This window comes from Callithrix jacchus, chromosome 1 (assembly GCF_049354715.1).
Source record: "Callithrix jacchus isolate 240 chromosome 1, calJac240_pri, whole genome shotgun sequence".
NCBI classification, from domain to species: domain Eukaryota; kingdom Metazoa; phylum Chordata; class Mammalia; order Primates; family Cebidae; genus Callithrix; species Callithrix jacchus.
Genome location: NC_133502.1, coordinates 127667054 through 127693218, shown reverse-complemented (window position 1 = coordinate 127693218; position 26165 = coordinate 127667054). Strand labels below are relative to the sequence as shown.

The following is a 26165-nucleotide window of genomic DNA, read 5'->3' as shown; positions in this document are numbered from 1 at the left end:
GTTAGTTTATACTGACAGGTGAACAAGCTTTCCTAATTCCTAGTTTATACTGACAGGTGAACAAGCTTTCCTCATTCTGCATTCACATATACTCGCTCTCTCTCTTCTCCCTGCCCTTTCCACTTTGGTCAGCTAAGCTCTCAGCTGAAATTCCAGCTTACTTATGGTTTTTTTTGCACTGATTTTTATTATCTGTATTACTTCTTTCTTCATCCTTTAAGTTTGATTTGCTGTTCTTTTCCAAGCTCCTTGATATGGAGGTTTAAATCAGGATTATTTTCCTTTCTTTTCTAAAATATACATTGAAAATGTAAATTTTCCTAGAGGAGAAACAGTGTTTAGAAATACTATTTTAGCTACAACCTACAGCTTGTTATATGGCTTATCTTCATTATCATTCACTTCAAACTATATTCTAATTTCCATTTTTATTATTTTCTCTGATGCATCTATTACTTATAAGCATACTGTTCGACTTTCAGTCTACTGGAGATATCGTGGTTATCTTTTTTGTTATTGCTTTCTGGTACTTCCTTTGTCCTGTGTCTAGTACAGTATATGAAAGAACTACAGAAGCACTAAATGTTATTGTTAATCAAAGAGTAGTCTTCTTTTCCCCTCTATTAGGCAGACTGGGTAAAGGGCTGATAACTTCAATCTAATCAGAAATTGATCTGGGTTAGGACTGATTATAATTTTTGTAACTGGGGTCCAGCTCTGGTTCACTCCTTTGCCAGGGCATATCTCCCCACAACACCCCCCACTAACAAGATTTTTTAATTGACAGTTTAATGAGTCTTTGACTCCTCGATCTAAAAAAATCATGGGAGATTTGAGTCTGCTTTCAGAGATTTTCAGCTTAGCTCTTTAGCTTTCCATCCCATAAAGCTCCAAAATGTGGCAAGTAACTTATGGGAGAAATTGGCCATGTGCTGAAGGTCACTCACGTTCTGACTTGTGTCACTCTGGCTCCACATGATTGCCAAGATGTCTGCTGGTTTCTCTACCTCCTCACCAGCCTCTTATTGAGGTTGAGGCTGAATGCTCAGCCTCCAGCTGTGGCCAGAATTAGTAAGCTCACCCAGGTGAGAGCAGTTGCACATCTTCAGTATCGATTCACTGCTCTCTCTAGGGCTTTTACCTCTTGCATGCTATTTTTTCAAGCCCATTCTCCTAGCTAGCCTTTGTTTCCTAAGCACCAGAAGACTAAGAGAGATTTCACTTTGTCTTTCGGAAGCTTTCAGCCTAGCTCTTTAGCTCTTGGTGCAAACTCAAAATTCAGCACAAGTCCTATGAGAACAATCTCTCATTTGTCACCCTAGTCCCAGGCAATCACTAAAAGCTTCTCTGGTTTCTCTTTCTTCCAAAAGGCCATGTGTCTGGGCTGAGCAGGTATCACCCACAGTGGGAAATAAAAAAGTTCTAAAATGTTCTGCTGACTCTGCAACTTTAATCCATCTATTTGTCTTTGTTTCTACAGTTCCTTGATGTTTTTTAAAATGCAATTATTTTTGTAATTTATCCAGGTGTTAGTAGCAGCAGCAACACCCTGCCATGGCCTACTATATCCTACATAGAAGTGCAAGTTAAATCATTACATTAAAAACCTATATTTTTGATGCTATGCACTACCCTTACCTGCAAGGCCAGGTTTCAATCCTGGTTGCTTGTTTGTTTCATACATTTTCAATATAAAATTGGGGATTCCTGCTACAGTCTTTCCTTGGTCTGTGCGGGCACCTCCTTTTAATGCAGAGTGATATATCCCACGAGGCATATTCACCATTTCTTGCTTCACAAGTGATGTAAAAAATTCCTCCAAAGCTAAAAGACCATAAAAGGAGACCAAAAGTAAATACAATATGCTAGCAGAGAAACACTGATTCATATACAAACAACTAAGCTATATTTCTGGCCAAACCTCACATAGTAAAAAGAAAACTCTTGATCCCCGTCCCTTTCTTAGTCTTCCTCCAAATTAGAACATGGCACTAAGTTGCTCAAGCTTAATTCCTCTCTTTCCTTCACTTCTTACATGTAATCCATTAGTGAGTCCTTCTGATTCCACTTTCAAAATCTATCCCAAATCCATCAATTTCTCTCCATTTTCACAGCTATTTATCTACTTATTACCTTTTCTCCTCCTCATACAAACTAATATAAAAACTAGTTGGTTGAATTATTTTCCTCTTGACTACCTTCTATAAACCTTCCTCTGCCCAGAGGCCAGAATTTTGTCATTACTGTTCCTAACACCTTCCAGTTGCTTTTCACTGTGCATAAAATAAAATTACAACTTCTAACCATGATCAAGACTTTTTATGATCTAGCCCTGACTTTCCCTTGGAGCTAATTTCTAATGCCCTACCTCCTTACTTTGTTGAAGCCACACTTCCATATGGCCTCTTTCCATTCCTCAAAAACAGGAAGTCAGTATTTAAGTCAGTACCACTGCATTTTCTATCGCTTCCGCCTGGAACATATCAGTCCCACATTTTCATTAAGATGGCTCCTTCTTATCATTTAAGATAAGATTATCTATTCTGTAGCAATATTAGTACAAGTATTTTAAAATGAGATCTCTGTCTACTATTTCTTGGCTTGTGGTCCTTCTAAGTAAGCCCAAGATCTTTATTGTTTGACATTTTACTTACTATACAATAACACAAAAATGTGGTATCAAAAGACAAGATGTAGAAACAAAATATGTGATAAGACTACAGGTTTACATTCAAACGTGATTTTCCTAAGGACCAATAGAAGTTTCCCAATACAGAAACGAACAAAATAATTAAAGCTAAACAAATCATATGGAGTGGAAAATGAAAAAAATAGAAATCCACTGCCTGTGGCTTCTATAGGAACAGAAAGCAAGGGTCCACCTAACTAAACTGGAATTCTGAAGAGATCTACCTAAAAGTACCCCTTAAATGACTATGATTAAATTAAAGGCAGCAAGAGCTCACTGAAGCATATATTATACACCCAGTTCTAACAGGACCCTCCTAGATGCAGTCAAGATTCTCCATTCAAAGCTCAAAAACACCAGTATATGTCTTACATTTAGTCCTTCTCATCTGTCCTCTATCCTACCCAACCCTGCTCTGAGCTCTAGAAAAATGCTCTTTAAAGAAAAGCATCAACAGGCTCCCCTGTTCTCTGGCTTCTGGTTGGTTTCACTCACTGGAGTCAATGGCAGGACATCAAAGGGTGAAAACAGTGAAGTCAGGAGCTGTCTTCCCCAGACACAGGACTTCCTGTGGGATTGTTACAGGTTGCCTCCATTCCTCTTCTGAAAGTCTTGGCTCCCCTTAGGCACCTCTATTTATAATACAGATACCCTTTTTCTTCCTTCCCTCGTCTCTCTAGGCCAGATATATTAAGCACTCTGAGACAGTTTACCATCTCTTTTAAGTTTCCCTTAACCTTGACAACACAACTGTAAATAGGTTCTGTATTAAATTCAGGAATATAAAAATCCCTAAAGTCTAAACTTCCTAACACCTAAAATCCCCAAAACCACAATCCCAAAAGGTTAAAATCCTAAATGCTGAGACCCTGAAAGCCTGCTCCTGGGAAAGGGATTAGTGCATTTTCAGTTGTACATAGGATAGTTGCATCATATTAGGCAGAACTATTACCTTGTTATTATCTTTATTTGGAAGTTAAGAAGATGTGTATGGGTGCCAGTTGACGAGTGGACTTGTGAACCTGAGTGTCAACCTCGCTGGTTTAAGGAATATCTAGAAACCTGGAAAAGTATTATTTGGGGTTGGGGGTGTGAGACTGTTGCTGGACGAGATTAGTATTTGAGTCTGATTAGTATTTGAGTCCGAGTAGTCTGGGGGAGAGCTGCCCTCAGTGTTGACAGGCATCATGAGACAGAGGTGAATTGCTCTCTCTGAGAGCTGGGACAGACTTCTGCTGCTGCTTTTAGACATCAGAAGTCCAGGCTCACGAGCCTTTAAACTACAGAACTTATGAACACCAGCAGCCCCCTGGGTCTGGTGGCTTTCGGCCTCAGATTGAAAGTTATGCTATCCACTTCCCAGGTTCTGGGGCCTTCGGACTTGGATGGAATCATACTACCAGCATCCCAGAGTCTCCATCTTGTAGACAGTCTGTCACACAACTTAGCCACCATAATCAGGTAAGCCAATTATGCTCATCAATCCCCTCTCATGTATCTATATACATATCCTATTGGTTCTGTCTTTCAGAAGAAACCTGACTAGAACAAATTTGGTATTGGAGAAGCCAAATATTATTCCTTCTTACTATATTCTTTACAACAGAATGGAAGAGACATACGAAATTGTTCCCTCACAAAAGGTTGTGATAAGTTATGTATACAAGGCTACTTAATGGCAAAAGACGTTCAAAAGGTCATTATTACTGATGCTGCAAATGCAGAAAACTGGTTCTTTGCAATGGTCAAGTAATAACCAGAGTTTCAAATGGAGAACATAAACTTACCAAATTTGTAGCCCACAACCACTCTCCAAATACGAGTGCAGTGAACATTTTGAAGATGACAGAAGTGAAAATACAGGCAAAAGACACGAGAAATCTCCCCTGCCAAATTATTCAATCATGTACAACTTCTGCCCCTTCATGCATAGTGCCAATTTACTATGCTATGTATTCCACCTTTGCACCTTTTCCAATAGTGGAAGTACAAATTGTATAGAGACTTCTTAAGAGTTCTAATTGGCTTTATGCATTTTTATTTTTATTTTTGCAAATCTGACTCCATAACTGTGCATTATCACAACACTGACTGTGTAAGTACTTTGTATGTATGTAAAAACGTTGAAACTTCCTCAATAAGTAGAGATGTCATTTTTGTATATCTGCATTTGTGAAACATAAAATATCTCAAAATTTCAATTATTTTGGTGTCTGCATATGCAGTGATGACCAGTTGAGAGGTTTTGTGTTTTTGTTTTTTGAGACAGAGTCTCACTCTGTCACTCAGGCTGAAATGCAGTGGTACGATCTCAGTTCACTGCAACCTCTGCCCCAGGTTCAAGTGATTCTCCTGTCTCAGCCTCCTGAGTAGCTGGGATTACAGGCGTCTGCCACCATGCCCGGCTAATTTTTGTATTTTTAGTAGAGGCAGAGTTTCACCATGTTGGCCAGGATTTTGACTCAAGGTTTTTGACTGATTCTGTCAAAAGTCTTTGGTTGTCCATCACAGTATTTCTGATGACTGCCGTTACAAGGCTGGTAGCCCACAATCACCAACCATAGTGATAAGCATTTATACATACTGTTTTGGGGCTATTAATTTATGAACACAATTCATCTGCTTATAATTGTTATATTGTGGCTATTGTTGGTATACCTGTTTATGACTGCAAAAATATGTATATTACTATTGCCTATTTTATTGTGTAAAGTGATCTATGAAGTGTTCTGTTGTGTCTTTATGTTTCTCAAGTAAATTCCCTTTTATAATGTAAACATACATCTTTTAAATAACTTTTTAAAAATTTTTTCTAGAATTATATTTTTAATATTTCAGAATTGTGATTTTGAGGATTTTAGACTTTAGGAATTTTAATCTTTCAAGATTTCAACAATCATAATTATTGTGTTCGGGATTCACTCTTTTAGGGTTATGGCTCAAACCCCTTAAGGACACCTGAGGGGAAAAGAAATAGCTAATCCCATAAGTTAATATACTGGGGAAATAAACCTGTAAAATTCAAATTGGTCTATAGTTTAGTTAGTAATATTGTGCCATTGTCAATTTTCTGCATTTAATATCATACTATGGTTATGTCAGATGTTATCAACTAGAGCACGAGGGCAAAAAAAGGTATACAGAACTCTCTAAACTGTTTTTGTATCTTCTTGCAAGTGTAAACATTTCAAAACTATTTTTTAATAATCAACATCTGTAATATCTCTATTTAAATAATGCAAATTCCTGGACTCACTTTGCAGTTGCTTTTGTGTTCATTTGAAAGGAATTCAAAGAAGAAAGTGCCAGGATTCACAGCAAATCAATCACTTTTATGTCTGTAGCATTTGGAGGACAATATACATCACTCATCTTGTGCATTTTAGGGTATATATTCCTTAGGCTGGTGCCTTTTTCCTGGTTCTTTTTCTAGTTCTCTAATAATCAAAGGGATACTTTCTCTAGCTCTCTAATAATCAAAGAAAAAGTATCCATAGTGACAGTTTGCCAGCATAGCATCCATATCACCCACCTCACTCAAATGACTAAATTTTCTCAAGCAAATACAGTTGTTGGTCTCAACTATTCCCCTTCTTTCTCAAGTGAAGGCACTGGGAACTACCAAGTATCAACAATGTAGAGGAGTCAGGTAATAGCCACCATTGCACTGGACATACTGTACTGAGAGGACAAACTACAGCACCCATTGGCAACAACTATCCACCAACTTCTTCTTCTAACACCACAGACTGTGACGGGGGACTATATGTAAGAGTGAAAAAAAACATCATTAAAAAAGACCTAGAGGACTTTTGACTCTAGGTTATTATAAGTTAAAGAAAGAACTCTGGATAAGTGAAGGCTTTTTCCTTCCTTGGAGTCATGTTAACTTCAACGAGGTCTTAGACTCTGAAAAGCTAAGAGGTAGGAAGTGGGGAAGAACAGAAGAGAGGAAGAAGGAATCAGCCTTTGAAGCTTCTTTCTAGATATCAGGAGAAGAGAAAAGGTGAACTCTGTCTAACTTGGCCATTCAGTTTTCTCTAATAAAAGCAGGCAGGGAATTGTAACAGGAACTTTGTCTAGAAATATATAGTACATATTTGGCCGAATTTCCCAGGAATTTCCATGTTGGATGAAACCAGGGAAAAAAAACTAACAGCATTACAGGCTAGTATAATGATGACCGAGAAGATAAAATGACATTCCTTGTTTTCATTGAACTTCATTTACAGAAATCAAATTTTTGCATCTAGGTGAACATTCAAAGTAGAATTGGAACAAAACTAAGCAAAATGTTGTCTAATACAGAAAAGCTATGTAATCACAATAAATCACTAGAGGAATTTTTAAATAATTTTTAATGATTGGAAAGTAACATTCAAAATAAAATAACGTAACTCCCCAATCACAGTCCACAATCAAATGTAATTTTCAAATGGCATCATTGACCATTTCTTGGGAAGGGTATATAGTAAAAGGAGCAGGTGAGTATTTCTAAACACAATATACATATAGAATAATTACAACATGTAAGCATTATCATACTTTTTTTTTTTTGGAGACAGAGTCTTGCTCTGTCACCTAGGATAGAATGCAGTGGCAGGATCCCGCCTCACTGCAACCTCCACCTCCAAGTTCAAGTGATTCTTGTGCCTCAGCCACCCAAGTAGCTGGGACTACAGGCATGCACCACCACACCAGGTTAAGTTTTGTATTTAACTCCTGACCTCAAGCAAGCCACCCAGCTCAGCCTCCCAAAGTGCTGGGATTACAGGTGTGAGCCACTGCACCTAGCCTACTTTTTAAAAGCTAAAGGCCCTATAAGCTTCACATCAAAGCTGAAAGACCATACAATTTGATCCATCTTTTAAAAGCATTAATTTATAGCTCTCAAATAAATATCAGTAACATATTTGGCATAACTCTATAGAAAGAATAAATGTATAATAATGAAACTACTTGGTAAATCCCCGAATAACCTAATGAATGATCTTTTCACTCAGTTTATATAATGAAGTATTATTTAAACCAATGACCTAGAGTACCAGTGTAAATTCATCCTGTGGGATACATTTAGCTTTTCGAATGTATTTTAATTATCACTGAACACAGTTATTTACGCTTGTTTTCTTGTTAAATGCTACTGGAGCTAACATTTTTCATATGTTTTAACACTGTACTACCTCATGCCATCTCTATAGAACAGATCTGTGCATTTAACATTCTCGTTAAACAATAAGTACTTAGGATTAAACTACTGTATGTACCTATCACAAAATAATACAATCAGACCGATCAAAGCACGAAAAAATGCCAGCTTCTCTACTACCAAATAGGACTCACCTGGTAAAACAGAAGAGTTAGTAAGTGACAATAGTTTGAGATAGCAAGAGCCAGGAACTGAAAGATTCACATCCTCCTCATCTTCATCATCACCTAACTCTTCAGGAATGGGAATTTCTGGTCTTATCTGAAATGAGAAGTGAAAAGCTCATAGAGAGGATCATAATAAAACATTATGTAAAATAGTTTATCCTTTTTGTGACAAGATTTTAAAATTGTGTTAGACTTCATCACTCTAACATAATAGACCTAAAATTAATTTTTTAAATCTATTCCTTTTGCAGATAAACTAAATGGTAAACTCTAATCTATTAGATACAATCTTAAATCTGTATAAAAAAACTAATGTTAATACAGTAAATCACTGTAAGCTGGCATAAGCAATTATTATAGAAAACTATAAAATTCTATACCATCCAACAATAAAATGCAAACACTGACATATTCAATATATTTAACATCTAAAGCTCATAGTTAAATATTTGCCTTGTCTTAACATTTTTTAAAAATTTGTGATTCTAGTCATACTTCTAGACAGAGCTTAAAATCTTCCAGTGGAATATACAGTAGAGCTCAGGGAACAACAGAATGCTTTAGTTGACTTTTTTTTTTTTTTTTTTTAAGACTTGGCAGTTTGCTGCTATGGAATACAAAAACACTAAAATCTGTAACTGCTAGCTGTACATTATTGTGTCTAATTTGCATTTTGAAGATTTTGTGGTTGCTCTTTGATTAGTTAGGTTTGTTTGAACCAAAAATTAAAAATGTAAAAAGATTTCCACTATTGTTTTCACAAGATATAATTGTTAGGCCATTAATTAAATTTTTAATACTTTCAATGACACTCTATCATAATGCCCACATGGAGATAATTAAGCATTAGGGGAGGAAATCAAAATATACAAAAATGGTTTCTATAACCATAAAGTGCCAGAATCCAGTCATTACCATTAGCCCGTCTCCCAGAGTTATTTTTAGAAATAATTAACAATTCCTGTAGACTGCCTTCTTCATAGGTCCCCAAAGCACTGTTCCATTTAGGAACTGCACTGAGTCAGGATTCTTGCAGGGGAATAAAAGAAACAGAAAGAAAATGCTTCTCTTAAGCATAATAATCTCAACTCCAATGAAGGCTTTCAACCATAACTAGTGTTCTCTTCACTAGTGAAGGAGAAGTGAAAGCAACCTGACTACCCGAGCACTGTCCAAGACAAGATTTAATTCAGATTCAGTATTAAGTACCTAATTCTCAGAGAGCTTGAATCAGTCATACTTACAGAGATAGCTATCAAGTATACTCTAGATAGGGTATGAAAGCATCTGTTGAAATCACTGCATATCAGAGAAACCCTGGAATGTTTGCAAACCTTTTGATTCTGACCAGCAGGGTTTTTCAAGTGACTGGTCTGTATGCATACTCAAGGTCTTCCAGGTTTACTCTCATTAACAGTTGTCTTAAAGATTCTAACCAACTCTGGTGGCCTAAAAAGTCCTGAGAAAGAAGTTGGTTCTGAGTCCTTCTGCCTTGCTTCCTGACTTTTTACATCATAGTAATTTGGGAAAACAGAAAAATAGAGTTACTATACGGCCTAGTGGTTTCACTCCTAGGTATATAAGGAAGAGTAATGAAAATATATGATCACATAAAAGCTTGCATACAAATGTTCACAGATGTATTATTTATAATTGCTCTAAAATGGATGCAGCCCAAATGTTCATCAATTGATGAAATATATAAACAAAAAATGTAGTATAAGTCCATACCATGAATTATCCAGCCATAAAAAGAAATAAAGTACAAATACATGCTACACATTAAAGAATCTTGAAAACACTATGCTAAGTGAAGGAAGCCAGTCACAAAAGACCACATTCTGTATGCTTCCATTTATAGGAACAGTCCAGAATAGGCAAACTCACAGAGGCCAAAAGCAGATTAGTGGTTGCTTAGGTCTGGGAGAGGGAATGGCGTAATAAAGACTGACTGCTAATAGTTTCTTTTAGGCGAGAAAATGTTCTAAAACGAGATTGTGGTTGCTCTGTGATTAGTTGCACAATTGTTTAAATATACCAAAACCACTAAATTGCATACTTTAAATGGGTGAGTTATACAGTATGTGAGTCATATGTCAATAAAGCTGTACAGAAAGAAAAAAAGAGGTAAGGACGTAGCTAGGAAGGGAGGAAGGTATGTAGGCATGCAGAGGAAGAGGAGGGGAAGCGCGCAGGAGGGGAGTAGAAGGAAAAGAGGAAGAGGGGCGGGGGTAGGGGGCGAGTCACTGCCACCACCAGAGGAACCTTAAAGTGCTGTGCAAACTATGCCAAGACCAAATGCTTCCAAAATTATTTAGTATAAAAGGAATATGATCATTTCTGTACCATTTTTTTCCTATCCTCCTATCCTGTCCTTCTGTGCAGTCAACCTAATTACTTAATATGACCAAAATTCAAAGTACCATTTCTACCTAATATGTATCACTTTGCACCATCACAAAGTTGAAAAATTGTAAGTCCAACCATCGTAGCTGTGGACCTAACTGGAAAGCATACTGTACTGTTTAGTATACTGGAAAGCATATCCCACAAAATGCCTCACTGTAGATTCTGAGCCGGATAACCTTTCAACCAACTTTCTGTGTCTATAACCTATGGAAATCCAAGGGTTTGTGCATAAACAGAGAATTTTATTTGGAACACGTCAAGTATCTGCATAAATTATTCAGTTAAAAAGAGAAACAGCTTCTGATGAATGCAGTGACATTCACTTTAAATCAAAGCCAAATGGGTTACACCATATTTATACCAACCCTGAATGCATAATCAGTTCTTTTATATTATTTCTAAAATTAACCCTCAAAATCAAGAAAACAAGTTTAATTTTTAAATAGGTGAATGTTTTTTAATGAAACCAAGTCAGAGAGGAAAGTCACTAGCTTCTACCTAAATATTTATCCATTGCTGATTTTTTAACAAGGAAACTTCTCCATAGTTTTTGTTTGTTTTTTTTTTTTTTTTTTTTTTTTTGGTAGGGGGAGGTGTGCTAAAGACAACAGGGGAAGAGTGTAACTAGCTTTTATAAAAACAAAAAAAAATTAAAGCTAAAAGGGAAAAATCATTCTTATCTAGTTTTCAACATTAGAATCAACATGTCCTCAAAGAAGTCCCCTGAAATTTTAAACCAATTTTAGATCTACATGCTTCAAGTGATTAACAATGATCCTGTTACAAACCACAAAATATGGGCAGTCAGTCAACATCCTCAGCTCATAAGGTAGGACCCAGTGCTTAGTATATACCAAATAAATTATTATTAAACCAATGCAAGTACCTCTAATCCCATAGAAATTCTCGGTAACAAATGACAAGAAAGATGAATTCATCAACATGGTATTCAAATTCTTAACTCATTGAACCTCAATCAGCTTTACCATTTATCCGGTGCCATTTTCCACCTTACCGTAGATATGTTGTTTTATTCATCCCTAAACCTTTATTCTGGTATCTGCCACTCCTCTTATTCCTTTTGTTCTACCAGTCTGTTAACTTTCAAGAAGTTATACAACATAAATTGATGTTCAGCAATCAACAAGAAATATTTAAGTAAATTTAAAGAAAATCAGTACTTTAAAAAGTAGCCAAATTATAAAAAGTAGCCACATCTGTAAAGATGCCTTGTATCTTTTTTTTTTCAGTTCTACTCGAAATTCAAGAAGGGCTCAAAAGTTTATTTCACAAGTTTCATAGATAAGAAGAGAGAATATAGACATACTTTCACTGGGAAAATGGACAGGTGTCTTGTGTGGCCCTTAGTGCAGAGTAATGTCTGTCAACAAAGAAGAATCTTAGTTTTTACATTAAAGAAGTCCCACTTGACAGGAACTTCCGAAACATTTGAAAATATATTTTTATAGAAAAACGAGCTGCAGTTTCATACCACTGTTTTATAGTGTCACATCTACAAAACTCAGGTGAAGCACCGACAAAGCTGGATCCTTAGCCTTTGGGGACTCGTTTCGGATATGAACACCTTGAACACTTTATGAACTTTTAGTCTTTAGGTGTTCGAACAGCCAAACTGAAATGTAGCGATCAATGAAAAGAATAAGAATGCATGGTGTGGTCTTAGAAGCAATGATTCTCCACAAAGAGATAGGTCCTCTGTATCAGAAGCTGGGGTCAGAGTGAGGAAGACTCTTTCAAACCACTATACCCCCCATCTCAACCTCAGTTCAGAATATCCACTGCAGTGAGCTATTGTTACTTTTTGGAGTGGGTCATATCCCAGAAGGGGATTAGAGCAGGAGAAAAAAAAAAAGGCTGAAAAGCATAGCTACAAAAGGATAAACCTTATAGCTTTCCTTTATAGCTCTTTCAACTCTGATGCTGAAAACCCAAACATATATAGAAACCCCAACTCTAAGTACATTTACCATTTATGTTGGAAGATATAAAAAGCTATTTATGGCTATTCAGGGATCAAAGAGTTTAGAAGAGTTAGATTAAGAAAGTAGGTAACATTTAACGGAGTATAGCACTTATAAACTCTTGCAAACATAATTGGAAATTGCATACAACCCTGAAATTAGAAAAAAATATATAAACAAGTCAATGTTTTAAAAGGTGGAGACTAAATGTCAATAGTATGCTGGAGTTATTTAATAAAAGCTACTACTCTAACTGGAATATTTTAGGAACAACAGGTAAAAATAGGAGTAATTTTTATGCTGTGACTTAAATGAATAATTACCTATTAAAAACAAGAATAAAAGGTTCCTCTCCAGATGCTATAGCTCATCTATTGGCAGGTGTTTGCACATCAAATTTACATGTAGCTTTTTTCCTTCTTTTCTTTTTTAAAGCAACAATGGGTATTGCTAGTCACCACAGTGAGTCTGAAGTCCCACCTTTTTTGATTGTATGAGTCATAAAACATCTTTACTTAAGTCTTCCCATTTGTGATCACTGCATGACAAGCAGTCAGTCTGTCTTTGTAAGTCCTCAATGACACAGGAAATCCTGCCTGACTTAGGATTTGGTTTTACAAGAGCCTATTTTCAATCCTTTTTAATATGGTGGCTCCAATTCAATTCAGTAAACAGAAGTTTGCCTGGTTCCTATTGGCATCTAATCTCAGTATAAATGCAATCCAGAAGAAAAAGCCAAACCGATTTTAATGCCTGAGGATTCCAAGAAATTCACACCAAACCTTTTTGCCACTTGACCTCGAAGACAGAGTCTGGGTAATGTTACATGTAACTTCATCTAACACAATGTCTGCTTGACACTTCAGTGGCATTCAATAAACATCTGTATGAATTGCAGAGTGGCACTACATGAGAAATCAGATGTTTAACCCATTATGTGATCTACTAATTTAAACCTGATTATATTAGGCAGATACTAGAAAAGGTTGTATGTTTTTAGTTTAGTCTAAAAACTAAGACATCACACTATGTGTTAACCCTTGAAAGATAGTGATACTTTCTTCATCCAGTTTTCCGGGGCTAACCTATGTAACATTTCACATATATTAAAAAAAATAGCAGATTTTTTTCATATGGCACCCCATTCTTTATCACAAATAGAGATCACTGGCTGCACAGGTGGTATAAAATCTTAGTCTATGAAGGCCATGCTTGGATTAAAGTCCAGGATGGCTTACTAACTAGGCAAAGTGATTCCTACGAATGGCTCAGATCTGGAGCAAGTCTATATACCCAGTCACCTTAGGAAGATTTCATTTGCATCACAGGTGTCTTCCATCTGCTTCAAACCTCTACAGTTGTTTACAAATAAACAAATAATGGGTACTAATTTTTATCTTGCATGGGTAACAAATCTAGGGTTACATATATTCATCAGGTAAGGATCTCCTAAGATAAGCGAGACAAGGATGTAAACTCTGGCAAATTCAGAAATACCAGTGAGAAAGCAGATATGCCTACCTTTTCAGGCAGATGAAGAATGGTGTGTTCTCCCGCACTAAAGTGGGACAGGGATCTATATGCGGCATTTACTACAATTGGGTCCTAGGTAGTGGAAAAGAAAAGCAAGCAAACAAAAAACACAACGTACATTAAAGATCAAATCTGGAAAGGGAAAGACACCTTCCCTCACCAATCCCAAGGTTCTACAGTCAGTGCTTTGAAAATGGTATTAAACCTTTGCCTAGGCCAAAAGGACATTTACTTGCAATTTCAGAGGAGAGATTCAGAAATTTAATCCTCATTTCAAAAGAAAATATTGCAGAGGAAAAAGTGAAAGGGTCTGAGAAGGAAAATAAGAACTGGAAAAAAATTATCAGCATTAAACATTTTCTTGGAGAATATGCCCAACTAAAAGTAATTCATAAACTGCTCAGGTCTCCATGAAGTAGAATGATTTAGCAGAAAGACAATAAGGAGTTATTGTCTGAGAGGACTGGGTTTGGATTTTGATTCTCCACCTACTAATAGGGCAAGTTAGGCTTTTGGAATCCAAGCTCATTCATCCATGAGTTAGGTATAATATCACCAGCAGTCTCTATATATAATCCTTGATTGGAAACAACATCTAAAAAATGGGATGGACTTTTTGTTTGTTTGGTATGCTTGTTGGTGGGGAAGGGGCAAAACAGAAAAGGGGAAAAAACCATACAAAAATATAAAATTATGTCAACAGTTCTTCTTCCTATCTGTCAAATTCACTAAGTACACTTTATCGTAAAAGTCTATTAATGGACATAAATTGAGAATAATTTTTGAAACCAAAACTTATGAATAGTCATACTTTTTTAAAAAATCGAGAATCCATTATTTCAAGGCAGTTGTACTTTTTATCCTAAGAGTCTTATTTATAAAACAAATTTTGAAATTTCCCTAGCTTTGTTCTGATTCACTGACAAGCCTTGTGATAATACCTTGTTTTGAGTATGAGTCCATAGGAAGCTGAGGACTTGAACTTTAAAATTCTGAAAAGTTAAACAAAAGAATACATAGTTAAAACCAAGCTAAAACTGAGAATAAACAATCCAAAGTACCAAACAATAAAAATTAAGTCACTTTTAAAGTAATGCCATCAGAAATTCACTTAATGTGTATTCACCCATCATTTACAAAATGTAAATATTCAGAAACAAACTTATCTTCTAAGCACATGCATATTTTAAACACATTAAGATTTTAAGATTATGAAATTTAGAAACCTAACCATTTCTTACTCTTTGTCCCTTCAAGTACTAACAGAACTGTAATGCTTTCATGCCACTGTTATAGCTTACCCAAGAGTTTTCCTTTCTCTACATGGCCATATAGCACATGGTACTTTTCAGCACCTAGCATGACTAACTCTCTACAAGGTTGTCCACTAATTAGGGCAATGACTGATTTTTCATTTCAAAGACCTAAACCACAGAGCTCACATAGTTCCTCAAAGATGACAAATACGTAATAAATAAATGATGAAGCATAAAAGCCATTTACCTTCCAACAGCCTGTGGTCTTCGTCCTCGCCGCCATAGCTAACTGTCTGCTCTTCTAAATCATATTAGGTTCCTCTATACCTCCTTGCCTTTGCATATGCTAAGCCCCAAACCTCAACGGGGAGCAACAGTGTATTAATTCTTCCAGTTCCAAGTCCAATAACACATATAGTTTCCTTGGATTCTTGCTAAGAATGTTTGTCATTTTTTCCACCATACTCTCATTGCCCTGTGCTCATCAAATATTATGATAATTATCATCACTCCTATCTATCACCTTTACCTACCTTTGGGCTTCTAGAAAGCATGGACTGGCAACATGGTATAATGGGAAAATAAAGGAGATGAAGCTAGAAAGTCCTAGGTTCAGACACCAGCTTTCACTTAGCTTTTTAACTACAGTCTTAGTCAAATTACCTGCCTAGAACATAGCAGATACTCAATAAATATTTGTCTAATAAATACATGGGTCTCTCAAAACTTTAGTTTCTTTAACTATACCATAAAAAATAATACCTTCCTATCATATATTAGAACTAATTGGTATTAACCAACTAGCAGAGTGCGGGGGATTGAATAGGTACTCAAAAATTGGATTGACTATATTTATTAGTATCTCTAAGACCTAGTGCAGTTTTAATAAATATATCCAATTCAATGAATAAGTGAAGCAAGCACTGTGCAAAGCAATTGAGAAAATATGCTATAATTAAATCATGAACTCTATTTTCAATAAGCTTATAGTTCAATGGGGAAAATGGTATATGCATACATATACCTATAGTATAAAATGGAATAAATGTTCCTAGAACAGTATAAAGAACTTTGTGAACAATAGACTCCAGCTGATAGACAAACTCTCAAAGGATATGATGAGTTAAAATAATCCTTTTCTTCCTAAAATATAGTTTTTAATTAAAGATGAAAAAGAAAGTAATTTTAGATAGAGGGAGTAACATAAAGGAAAAGAAACAGAAAAGTCTGGAGGAAGATAAGGACACTAAAAGTGGTTAGGATTTTTTGGAGTGCAGGATACAGAACACTATATGAGGCCAGATTCCAGAATGTTTTATAAACTTGGTGTAAAGAGGTTGGACTACACTTTAGGGAAACTTAAGGTAATGAAGTAACCAGGGATAGAAATGACCTAAGAAGTGCTTTGGGAAAAATTAAATTCAGCTTGGCTCACATCCAAACAAATTTTAAGAAGTTAAAAAACAAATTATATAAACACACAAAGATAAAAGGGGGGAGAGGAAGGAGGGTTTCTCCTTCTACATTTCTTTACTTCGGCTTTTAAGGGGACTATGTTCACTGAAGAAACCCCCACCCCCAACTGGGCAGGAGGAGATGGAGAGAATGGCCCCAAAGCAGTTTGCCTGAACAATGGAGGAACCCTAATATTATATAAGCATGAAGACAACCAAAATAAGATACCAGAGGAAAATGATGTAAAATCTGGAGAAAAAAAAAAATCTAGTCCAAAAGACAACTCACAACCATGGATATGCCAATACAAGAAACCAACACACCAATCGATTCATAAATTAACTTGTAATAAAATCTGATGAACTCAAGGTACAAGCAATACAAAGGTATATGATTTTAGCCCCTAAAGACATAAAGTAAATATACACAATATGGCCTTACGTTGGTTTTTAGTCTTAGCTTATTATCAGTAGCCCTGTAGACTCCCTGGCAATATAAGAGCAAGTGCCTGTGAACTGCAGCCATAAGAAAAAATGTTGATGAACTATATACTTGGGAGTCACAAACTGATTTTTTTAAGACCCTAAAAAAAGGCTACATGTAAAAATAAACCAAAATATCCTGTATTGATTCAAATATTCATTCAGCTACTTACTACATATAGATTATGTACCAGGTACTGATATAGCTATTGTATAGCCCAGTAAGAATAAATTCGATTTTATTCATTGTGCAACATTTAGAATGAGTTGATGTATCTTATAAGCCTGTCTTAACTAGATGATCTAAAACATATGAGGGACTATTATTGAAATCTGATTGCTGGAGTGGCAGTTTATCAAAGTCTGTGAAGCACTAAATCAAACTAAAAGTTCACCAAGACTGCAAGTGAAAATCAACTGCTTCTCTATGAAGGAATAGAAAAAAAGGTGAGCATGAGAAAAAAAAACGGCTTACAAATGTGGAGGCACAAATGCAAGTCACTATCCTCTGATGCATTTCACTCAAAAAAGAGATAATAAAGAAAACACTAAGCACTAATATATGAATCTTATAATAATCTTTTGCCAAGTATTTGAACTCATTACAATGACAAATGCTGAGTAATTCACAAAGTTTGGAGAGTCTGTCCTGCCTTTATTACTGTATTTGTCACTTACTCTTTAGAACTTAAAACATTAATAAAATTATTTTAAATGGTTGGCTTTATGAATTCTATTATTTTGGAAACACTATTTTTACAATATTGACTTTAAAATCTTGACAATACTCCTATAATTAAAAGTTGGTATCCTTTATGTAAATAAATCTTAGACATAGAGTGATTATCAAGCTATCCTTTTACTCCTAAGAGTCCATACAGGCATCAATATGGTCTCTGAACAACAACAACAAAAGGTTAGGAATATTTACTCCAAAAGTTATTATAACACTCATCTTTCCAATGAAGAAGCAGGAAATGTGTTGAGCTCCAAATGCGTACCTCATATTCAGTTGTATTGACTGTTAAGGAAGGAACCAGAGAAAACAGTTCACTGAGGGTCTTCAGAATGAGAGGTCTTGTGTCACAACTCAGCTTTGGAGAGAGAGCATTCCAAGTGGAGCGAATGCAAACAACCTATGAAGCAAATAAAAAAAGGGTAACATTTAACAAGACTCCGAACCATATAAAGCCATTAATTAAGAGTACTATATTGTTTTAGAAGGAAACTTAAGAAAAAAATAAAACTAAGACTAGAAGACAGGATTTGATAAGGTACCACCCCTCAAATGAAATTACTTAAACCAATGTAAACTGTTTTAAGTTGCGCCTGCCTGCTTTTTCACTATTTTGTTTTTAGTTAACCAAGTAAATAACTCTAAAGCACAGGAGCTCTCACTCTTACTGACACACACAAAATTAACTTCAGATTATCTAGCTATATACATTGTTGAAGAACCAGCCACTGAAGCAAAGATGGTAAGATAATGCTAACACATTTCTAAAGCCAGGTATCCAGACTTTTTAGTTTTTCAGTCCTGTTAAAACATCACCACTCAGAAAACTGGGGTGATATATATAAATCAAACATTCTCAAATCACCTTACAGGCTCTTAAGAGGTAAGGAGAATAACTGTATTATTTAAAATAACAATTTAAGACATTTTAAAAGTCAATTCTGGTTTAAGAGGTCATTAAATAATAAAATAAATCTAAAGCCCAGCAAAAATGTTGTATCATTTCTAACTTGACCCAATTTTCTTAAACCAAGTGTTCTTTATTCATTTCAATATCTGGTTTTATGGATAGTCAAATGTCTTAAGTTCAATTCCAACTATAACTGATGATTTTTTCAGTGGTAGATGTTTTATGAAAATTTTAAGACTCAGATACGAAGATTGCAAACACAGATCAATCAGATAGACTTTAACAAGAATTAATGTTTCTAAAATATTCCAGTCTCTTCTTTTAAGCTGTAATTAACACAATTTTTCTCTATCTACAAATGTAAATTAATTAGAAAAACTACATAAGGCATTAAATAAAAAAATGTCAAAGGTAAATGAGCGATATATACTTAAGGACACAGACTAAGGAGAGGCTCAAAAGAGACCATAGACAGAGTATTTCTGAGAAAACTTGAATTCAGCGCATTTGCTCTTACTTTATACTCCCTGTGAAACAGCAGAATAATAAATGTCCTTTAATTTGGGATCCCCTACATGATTTCTTTCAACTAACCTTTACTAAGGGCAGTACTGTATACCAGGTATGACAGTAGGCACATTTACACAAAGAAGTAACTCCGACACTATACATCATCAGCATTTGAAATAAAACACAAACCAATTCTCTAAAAGCTATCAATTCAGTACCAACTGGATACCCAGAGTGGTACACAGTACTCAGAGAAACAAAATATAAACACGATCTAACCCTTCAAAGAAATTGACACCTTATGTAAAGGAAGAAAAACATACTTCATTTTAAATTACTGGTAACAAAAAGGTACATGATATGATTTTAAACTATTTTCTTTTGTTTGTTTGTTTTGAGACGGAGTTTTGCTCTTGTTACCCAGGCTGGAGAGCAATGGTGCGATCTCGGCTCACCGCAATCTCCACCTCCTGGGTTCAGGCAATTCTCCTGCCTCAGCCTCCTGAGTAGCTGGGATTTTACAGGCACGCGCCACCATGCCCAGCTAATTTTTTGTATTTTTAGTACAGATGGGGTTTCACCATGTTGACCAAGATGGTCTCGATCTCTTGACCTCGTGATCCACCCGCCTCAGCCTCCCAAAGTGCTGGGATTACAGGCGTGAGCCACCGCGCCCGCCGATTTTAAACTATTTTCAAGAGAAAATAGTTTTAAGAGGAATCTATGGAGGAAAGATAAGTCAGTGGGTAGAAGTCATCAGGGAGAGTATCAAGAGATGATAGACTTGAGAGAAGACTTGAAGAAAGAATGAACAGAAATCATACAGCCATGCCACAAGAAAATGGAAAGAACAAGTCAAACACAAAACAAAATGTTGTAGGTAAAAAAGCATGAGTACTGGTGGGGAAAGGCTGTTAGATCACAGAATATTTCAAATACCAAAGCAGTTGGAACCAAATCTAAACGATAAGGCAGCCTTAGAGATTTCAAGTTAAGAAATGCAAAACAATTTAAAAGCTATTCTTAAAACATTCATTTAGGCCAGGCGTGGTAGCTCACCCCTGTAATCCCAGCACTTTGAGAGGCTGAGGCCAGAGGATCACTTGAGATCAGGAGTTCAAGACCAGCCTGGCCAACATGGTGAAACTCCATCTCTACTAAAAATAGAAAAATTAGCTGGGCATGGTGGTGGATGCCTGTAATCCCAGCTACTCAGGAGGCTGAGGCAGGAGAATCATTTGAACCCAGGAGGTGGAGGTTGCAGTGGTTACGCCACTTCACTTCAGCTTGGGCTAGAGCCAGACTCTGTCTCAAAAACACCACCACCACCACCTACAACAAACAAACAAAAACAGTATAGAAAAGGGAAAAAGGCCAACAGACTATGGAAATAATAAGAGGGCTTTGCACTATTCTCAAACAATTAAAGCCTTCTGGGACAGAAGAATAGGCCATGACTGTGAGGCTTCCCCAGCCAATTGGAACTCTAAGCTCAATCAAACCTCTTTCTTTTGTAAATTGCCCAGTCTTGGGTATGTCTTTATCAGCAGGGTGAAAATGGCTAATAAAGAAACTTGACAACTAAATGCAATATGGGATCCTGGACAGGATCCTAAACAGAAAAAGGGCATTTTAAACAAAATATATGTAATTCAGTTAACAGCACTGCACCAATATTAATTTCTTAGTTTTAATAACTGTATTATAGTTACATAAGCAAGATGTTAATATTATGGGAAGAAAGGTGAAAAAACTGAAAGAATTATCTCTGTTCTCTCTCTTTTTTTTTTTTTTGAGACAGAGTTTTTGCTCTTGTTACCCAGGCTGGAGTGCAATGGTGCGATCTCGGCTCATGGCAACCTCCGCCTCCTGGGTTCAGGCAATTCTCCTGCCTCAGCCTCCTGAGTAGCTGGGATTACAGGCACGTGCCACCGTGCCCAGGTAATTTTTTGTATTTTTAGTAGAGACGGGGTTTCACCATGTTGGCCAGGGTGGTCTCTGGACCTCATGATCCACCCGCTATGTTCTCTTTTAACGACAGCTCTTTCAATGGTTTTTGGTACACTTACAAAGCTATACAATCATCACATTCAACTTTGGAATATTTTTATCGCCTCCACCCAAAACCCGTAATCATTCATCACTCTTGACTGCCCCTCTAACCTCCTGAAATATAGGGAACCACAAATCTACTTTCCATCTCTATAAATTTGCCTATTCTGGTCCTTCCCTATAAATAGAATAATATAATATGTGCTCTTCTGTGACTGGCTTCTTTCAGTTAGTAAACTGTTTCCAGGGTTCATCCATGTTGCAGTATGTATTACTCCTCACTTCTTTTTAGTGCCAAGTAATACTCCATTCTATGTACATAACCTTTAAACTTTTCCGTAAGTGTAAAGTTTAATTGCAAAATAAATGTTTTTTTAAGAATAGAAAAAAGAAAAAACCACAAGTCAAAAAAGTAATGGCTAAGAATTTCCAAAATCAATAGAAGACATTATCTAACTTGTAATACAAATAAGTTTATATCTGAATACATTATAACATGACCATTAAACACCAAAAAGACAATCTTCAAAATTAAAGGGAAAAAATACAGACTACCTGCAAAAGAACAATTGAGAATAATATTTCTTTCTTTTATTTATTTATTTATTTTTTTAGATACTTTCATTCATTCTTGTTGCCCAGGCTGGAGTGCTACGGTGCAATCTCTGCTCACTGCAACCTCTGCCTCCCAGGTTCAAGCGATTCTCCTGCCTCAGCCACCCAAGCAATTGGGATTACAGGCATGTGCTACCATCCCCAGCTAATTTTTTTCTATTTTTATTTAATAGAGATTGCATTTCACCATGTTAGTCAGGCTGGTCTTGAACTCCTGATCTCAAGGGATCTACCCACCTCAGCCTCCCAAAGTGCTGGGATTACAGGCATGGGCCACAGCACCCAGCCAATATTTTCAAAATTAAGACAAAAAGGCCAGGCAATAAGATCTTAAAAGTGCTGAGGAGCAAATGAAATATTATTAAGGACAGACCACATACAGACCACAAAACAAGTCTAAAAAATTTTATAAAAACTGAAATCATATCAAGTAGCTTTCCTAACCACAATAGAATAAAACTAGAAATCACTAACAAGAAAAATTTTGGAAACTATACAAACATTTAGAAATCAAAAAACATGCTCCTGAATGACCAGTCAATGAAGAAATTTATAAGGAAAGTGAAAATTTCTTGAGACGAATGAAGAAGAAAACAACATGCCAAAACCTATGGGATACAGCAAAAGCAGTACTAAGAGGAAAGTTGATACCAATAAAGTGCTTACATCGATAACGTAGAAAAACTTCAAACAAACTACCTAACAATACATCTTAAAGAACTAGAAAAGAGCAAATCAAACCCCAAAGTAGTAAAACAAAAGCATTTATTTCAGAGCAGAAATAAACTAAGACTGAAAAACAATAAAAAGATCGATGAAATGAAAAGTTGGTTTCTTGAAACGTTGAGCAAAATCAACAAACCTTTAGCCAGAAAAATTAAGAAAAAAAGACAACATTCAAATAAATAAAATGAGAGATGAAAAAGGGGACATTACAAAACATTCACAAAATACAATACCACAAAATTTCAAACGATCATTAGAAAAGATTATGAGCAACTATAGACAATAGTTATACGGAAAACCTAGAAGAAACAGATAAATCCTTAGACACATATGGCCTACCAAAATTGAATGGCAAAGAAATCCAAAGCCCGAATAGGCCAATAAAAAGTAATGAGACTGCAGCCATAACAAAGTCTCCCATCAATAAAAGCCCATGATCTGATAGCTATACTGCTGATTTAAAGAAGAACTAATATCAATCCTACTCAAACTACTCCAAAAAATAAAAGAAGAGGGAATATTACCAAACTCATTCTATGAGGCCACTATCACCCTGATACCAAAACCAGACAAAGATACAACAACAAAAAAGAAAACTACAGGCAAGTATCTCTGAGAAACAGATACAAAAACCTCAAGAATATGCCACCACACCAAGTTCAACAAAACATTAGAAACATCATTCTTTGTGATCAAGTAGGATTCATCCCAGGGATGCAAGTATGGTTCACATACGCAAATATATGTAAATATATCAATGTAATACATTACATTAGAATGAAGGACAAAAACCAAACGTTCATTTCCAATGATGCGGAAAAAGAATTCAATAAAATTCAACATCCCTTATTAATAAAAAAAATTTTTTTAATTCTCCACAAAAAACTGTATAGAAAGAACATACCTCAAACCAATAAAAGCCATATAAGACAGACCAACAGCTAGTAGCATACTGAATGGAGAAAAACTGAAAGGTTTTCCGTTAAGATATGAAAGAAGACAAGAAAACCCACATTCACCATTATTCAACATCGTAAAGTCCTAGCTAGAGATCAAGCAAAAGAAAGAAATGGCATCCCAAATGGAAAAAAAATAAGTCAGATTATTTTTATTTCTAAACGATATGATCTCATATTTAGAAAAACCTAAAGACTCTTATCAAAAAAAAAAAAAAGGACTAATGAACTCAGGAAAGTTGCAGAATACAAAATTAACATTCAAAAATCAGTAGCATTTCTATATGGCAACAGTGAACCATCTGAAAAAGAAACCAAGAAAGGAATTCAATTTATAATATCTACATATAAAATACCCAGAAATAAACTTAACCAAAGAAATGAGAAATCTCTACAATGAAAACTATAAAACACTGATGAAAGAAAATCAAGAGGACACACAGAAAAAACAAATGGAAAGATATTCCATGTTCATAAATGGGAAAAATCAATATTGTTAATATGTCCATATTACTTAAAGCAACCTATAGATTCAATGCAATCCCTATCAAAATAACAATGACATTCTTTGCAGAAACAGAAAACATAATGCTAAAATTTATACAGAAACACAAAGACCCAGTATAGGCAAAACCATCCTAAGAAAATACAACAAAATTGGAGAAATCATATTACCTGACTTCAACTTACACTACAGAGCTAGAGTAACCAAAACAGCATGGTACTGGCATAAAAACAGACACACAGACCAACACAACAGAACAGAGGACTCAGAAATAAATCTACACATCTACAGTGAACTCATTTTTTTATAAAAGTGCCAAGAACATACATTGAGGAAAGGATAGTCTTCAACAAATGGGACTGGGAAATTTGGATAACCATATGCAAAAGAATGAAACTTGACCCCTATCTCTCACCATATATAAAAATCAAATCAACATGGATTAAAGACTTAAATCTAACACCTGAAAGGATGAAACTACTACAAGAAAACATTGGGGAAACATTCTAGGACATAAGGGTGGTCAAAGATTTCTTAAGTAATACCTCCAAAGTACAGAAAATGAAAGCAAAAATGGACAAACAGGATCATATCAAGTTAAAAAGGTTCTACACAGCAAAGGAAACAATCAACACAGTGAAGAAATAACCCACAGAATGGGAGAAAATATTTGCAAACTATCGATCTGATGAAAAATTAATAACCAGAATATATATGGAGCTCAAACAACTCAATAAAAAATAATCTAACAATCCACTCAAAAAATGGGCAAAAAGTCTGAATAGACATTTCTTAACAGAAGACATCTGAATGGTTAGTGGGTAGGTGAAAAATGCTCAACATTATCAGAGAACTGCAAATTAAAACTACAATGTGATATTATTTCACCACAGTTAAATTGGTTTTTATCCAGGCCAGGAGTGGTGGCTCACACCTGTAATCCCAGCACTTTGGGAGGCTGAGGCAGGTGGATCACAAGGTCAGGAGCTCAAGACCAGCCTGGCCAACATGGTGAAACCCCACCTCTACTAAAAATACAAAAAAGTTAGCCAGGCATGGTAGCAGGGAGTGTAATTTCAGCTATTCGGGAGGCTGAGGCAGAGAACTGCTTGAACCCAGGTGGCGGAGGCTGCAGTGAGCTGATATCGCATCACTGCACTCTAGCCTGGGTAACAGAGCAAGACTTCTTCTAAAAATAAATGGTTTTTATCCAAATGACAGGCAATAATGAAAGCTGGTAAGATTGTAAAGAAAGCAGAACCCTTGTACACTGTTGGTAGGAATGTAAATTAGTACAGCAACTATGGAGAAGACTATAGAGTTTTCTAAAGAAAACTAAAAATATAACTACTATATGATCCAGCAATCCCACTGCTGAATATATATCCAAAAGAAAGAAAATCAGTATATCAAAGAGATATTTGCATTCCCATGTTTATTGCTCCACTGTTCACAATAGCCAAAGTGTCCATCAACAGATGAATGAATAAAGAAAATGTGGTACATACACACAATGGAATACTATTTAGCCATAAAAAAATAACAGAATCCTGTCATTTGCAACAGCATAGATCAAACTGGAGGACATTGTGGTAAGCGAAATAAGCCAGGAAAAGAAAGACAAATGTTGCATTCTCTCATATGTAGAAGCTTAAATATATATATAGGTATATGTGTATGTGTGTGTATGTGTATGTGTCTGTAAATATATGGGTGGGTGGGTGGGTGGGTGTGTGTGTGTGTGTGTGTGTATGGGTAGAATGATGGTTACCACAGGTTGGAAAAGGTGGCAAGGAGCTGGGGAATAAAGTGGAAATGATTAATGGGTACAAAAATACAGTAAGAATAAGAGCTAGCCTTTAATAGAACAATAGGGTGACAACAGTTAACAATAACTTATTGTACATTTTCAAAATAACTAAAAGAGTATAATTGAAATGTTCCAAACACAGATAAATAATGATTGAGGTGAT

General features: G+C 35.7%; 1 protein-coding gene across 10 annotated transcripts in view; it reads right to left on the bottom strand.

The window, feature by feature from the left end:
* Window positions 1–26165, bottom strand: part of FOCAD (focadhesin) — a 302205-nt gene that overhangs the window by 112965 nt on the left and 163075 nt on the right. For all 10 annotated transcript variants that reach the window (XR_013534562.1, XR_013534576.1, XM_078370173.1 and 7 more), the window contains 5 exons: window positions 18184–18318; window positions 14931–14981; window positions 13978–14061; window positions 8033–8159; window positions 1639–1824 (listed from right to left, as the gene is read on the bottom strand). Coding sequence is in view for 8 of the 10 variants with exons in the window: in XM_078370173.1 (XP_078226299.1) it covers window positions 1639–1824; window positions 8033–8159; window positions 13978–14061; window positions 14931–14981; window positions 18184–18318 (583 nt within the window). In the remaining 2 variants the exon portion in view is untranslated. The remainder of the gene's footprint in view (window positions 1–1638; window positions 1825–8032; window positions 8160–13977; window positions 14062–14930; window positions 14982–18183; window positions 18319–26165) is intronic.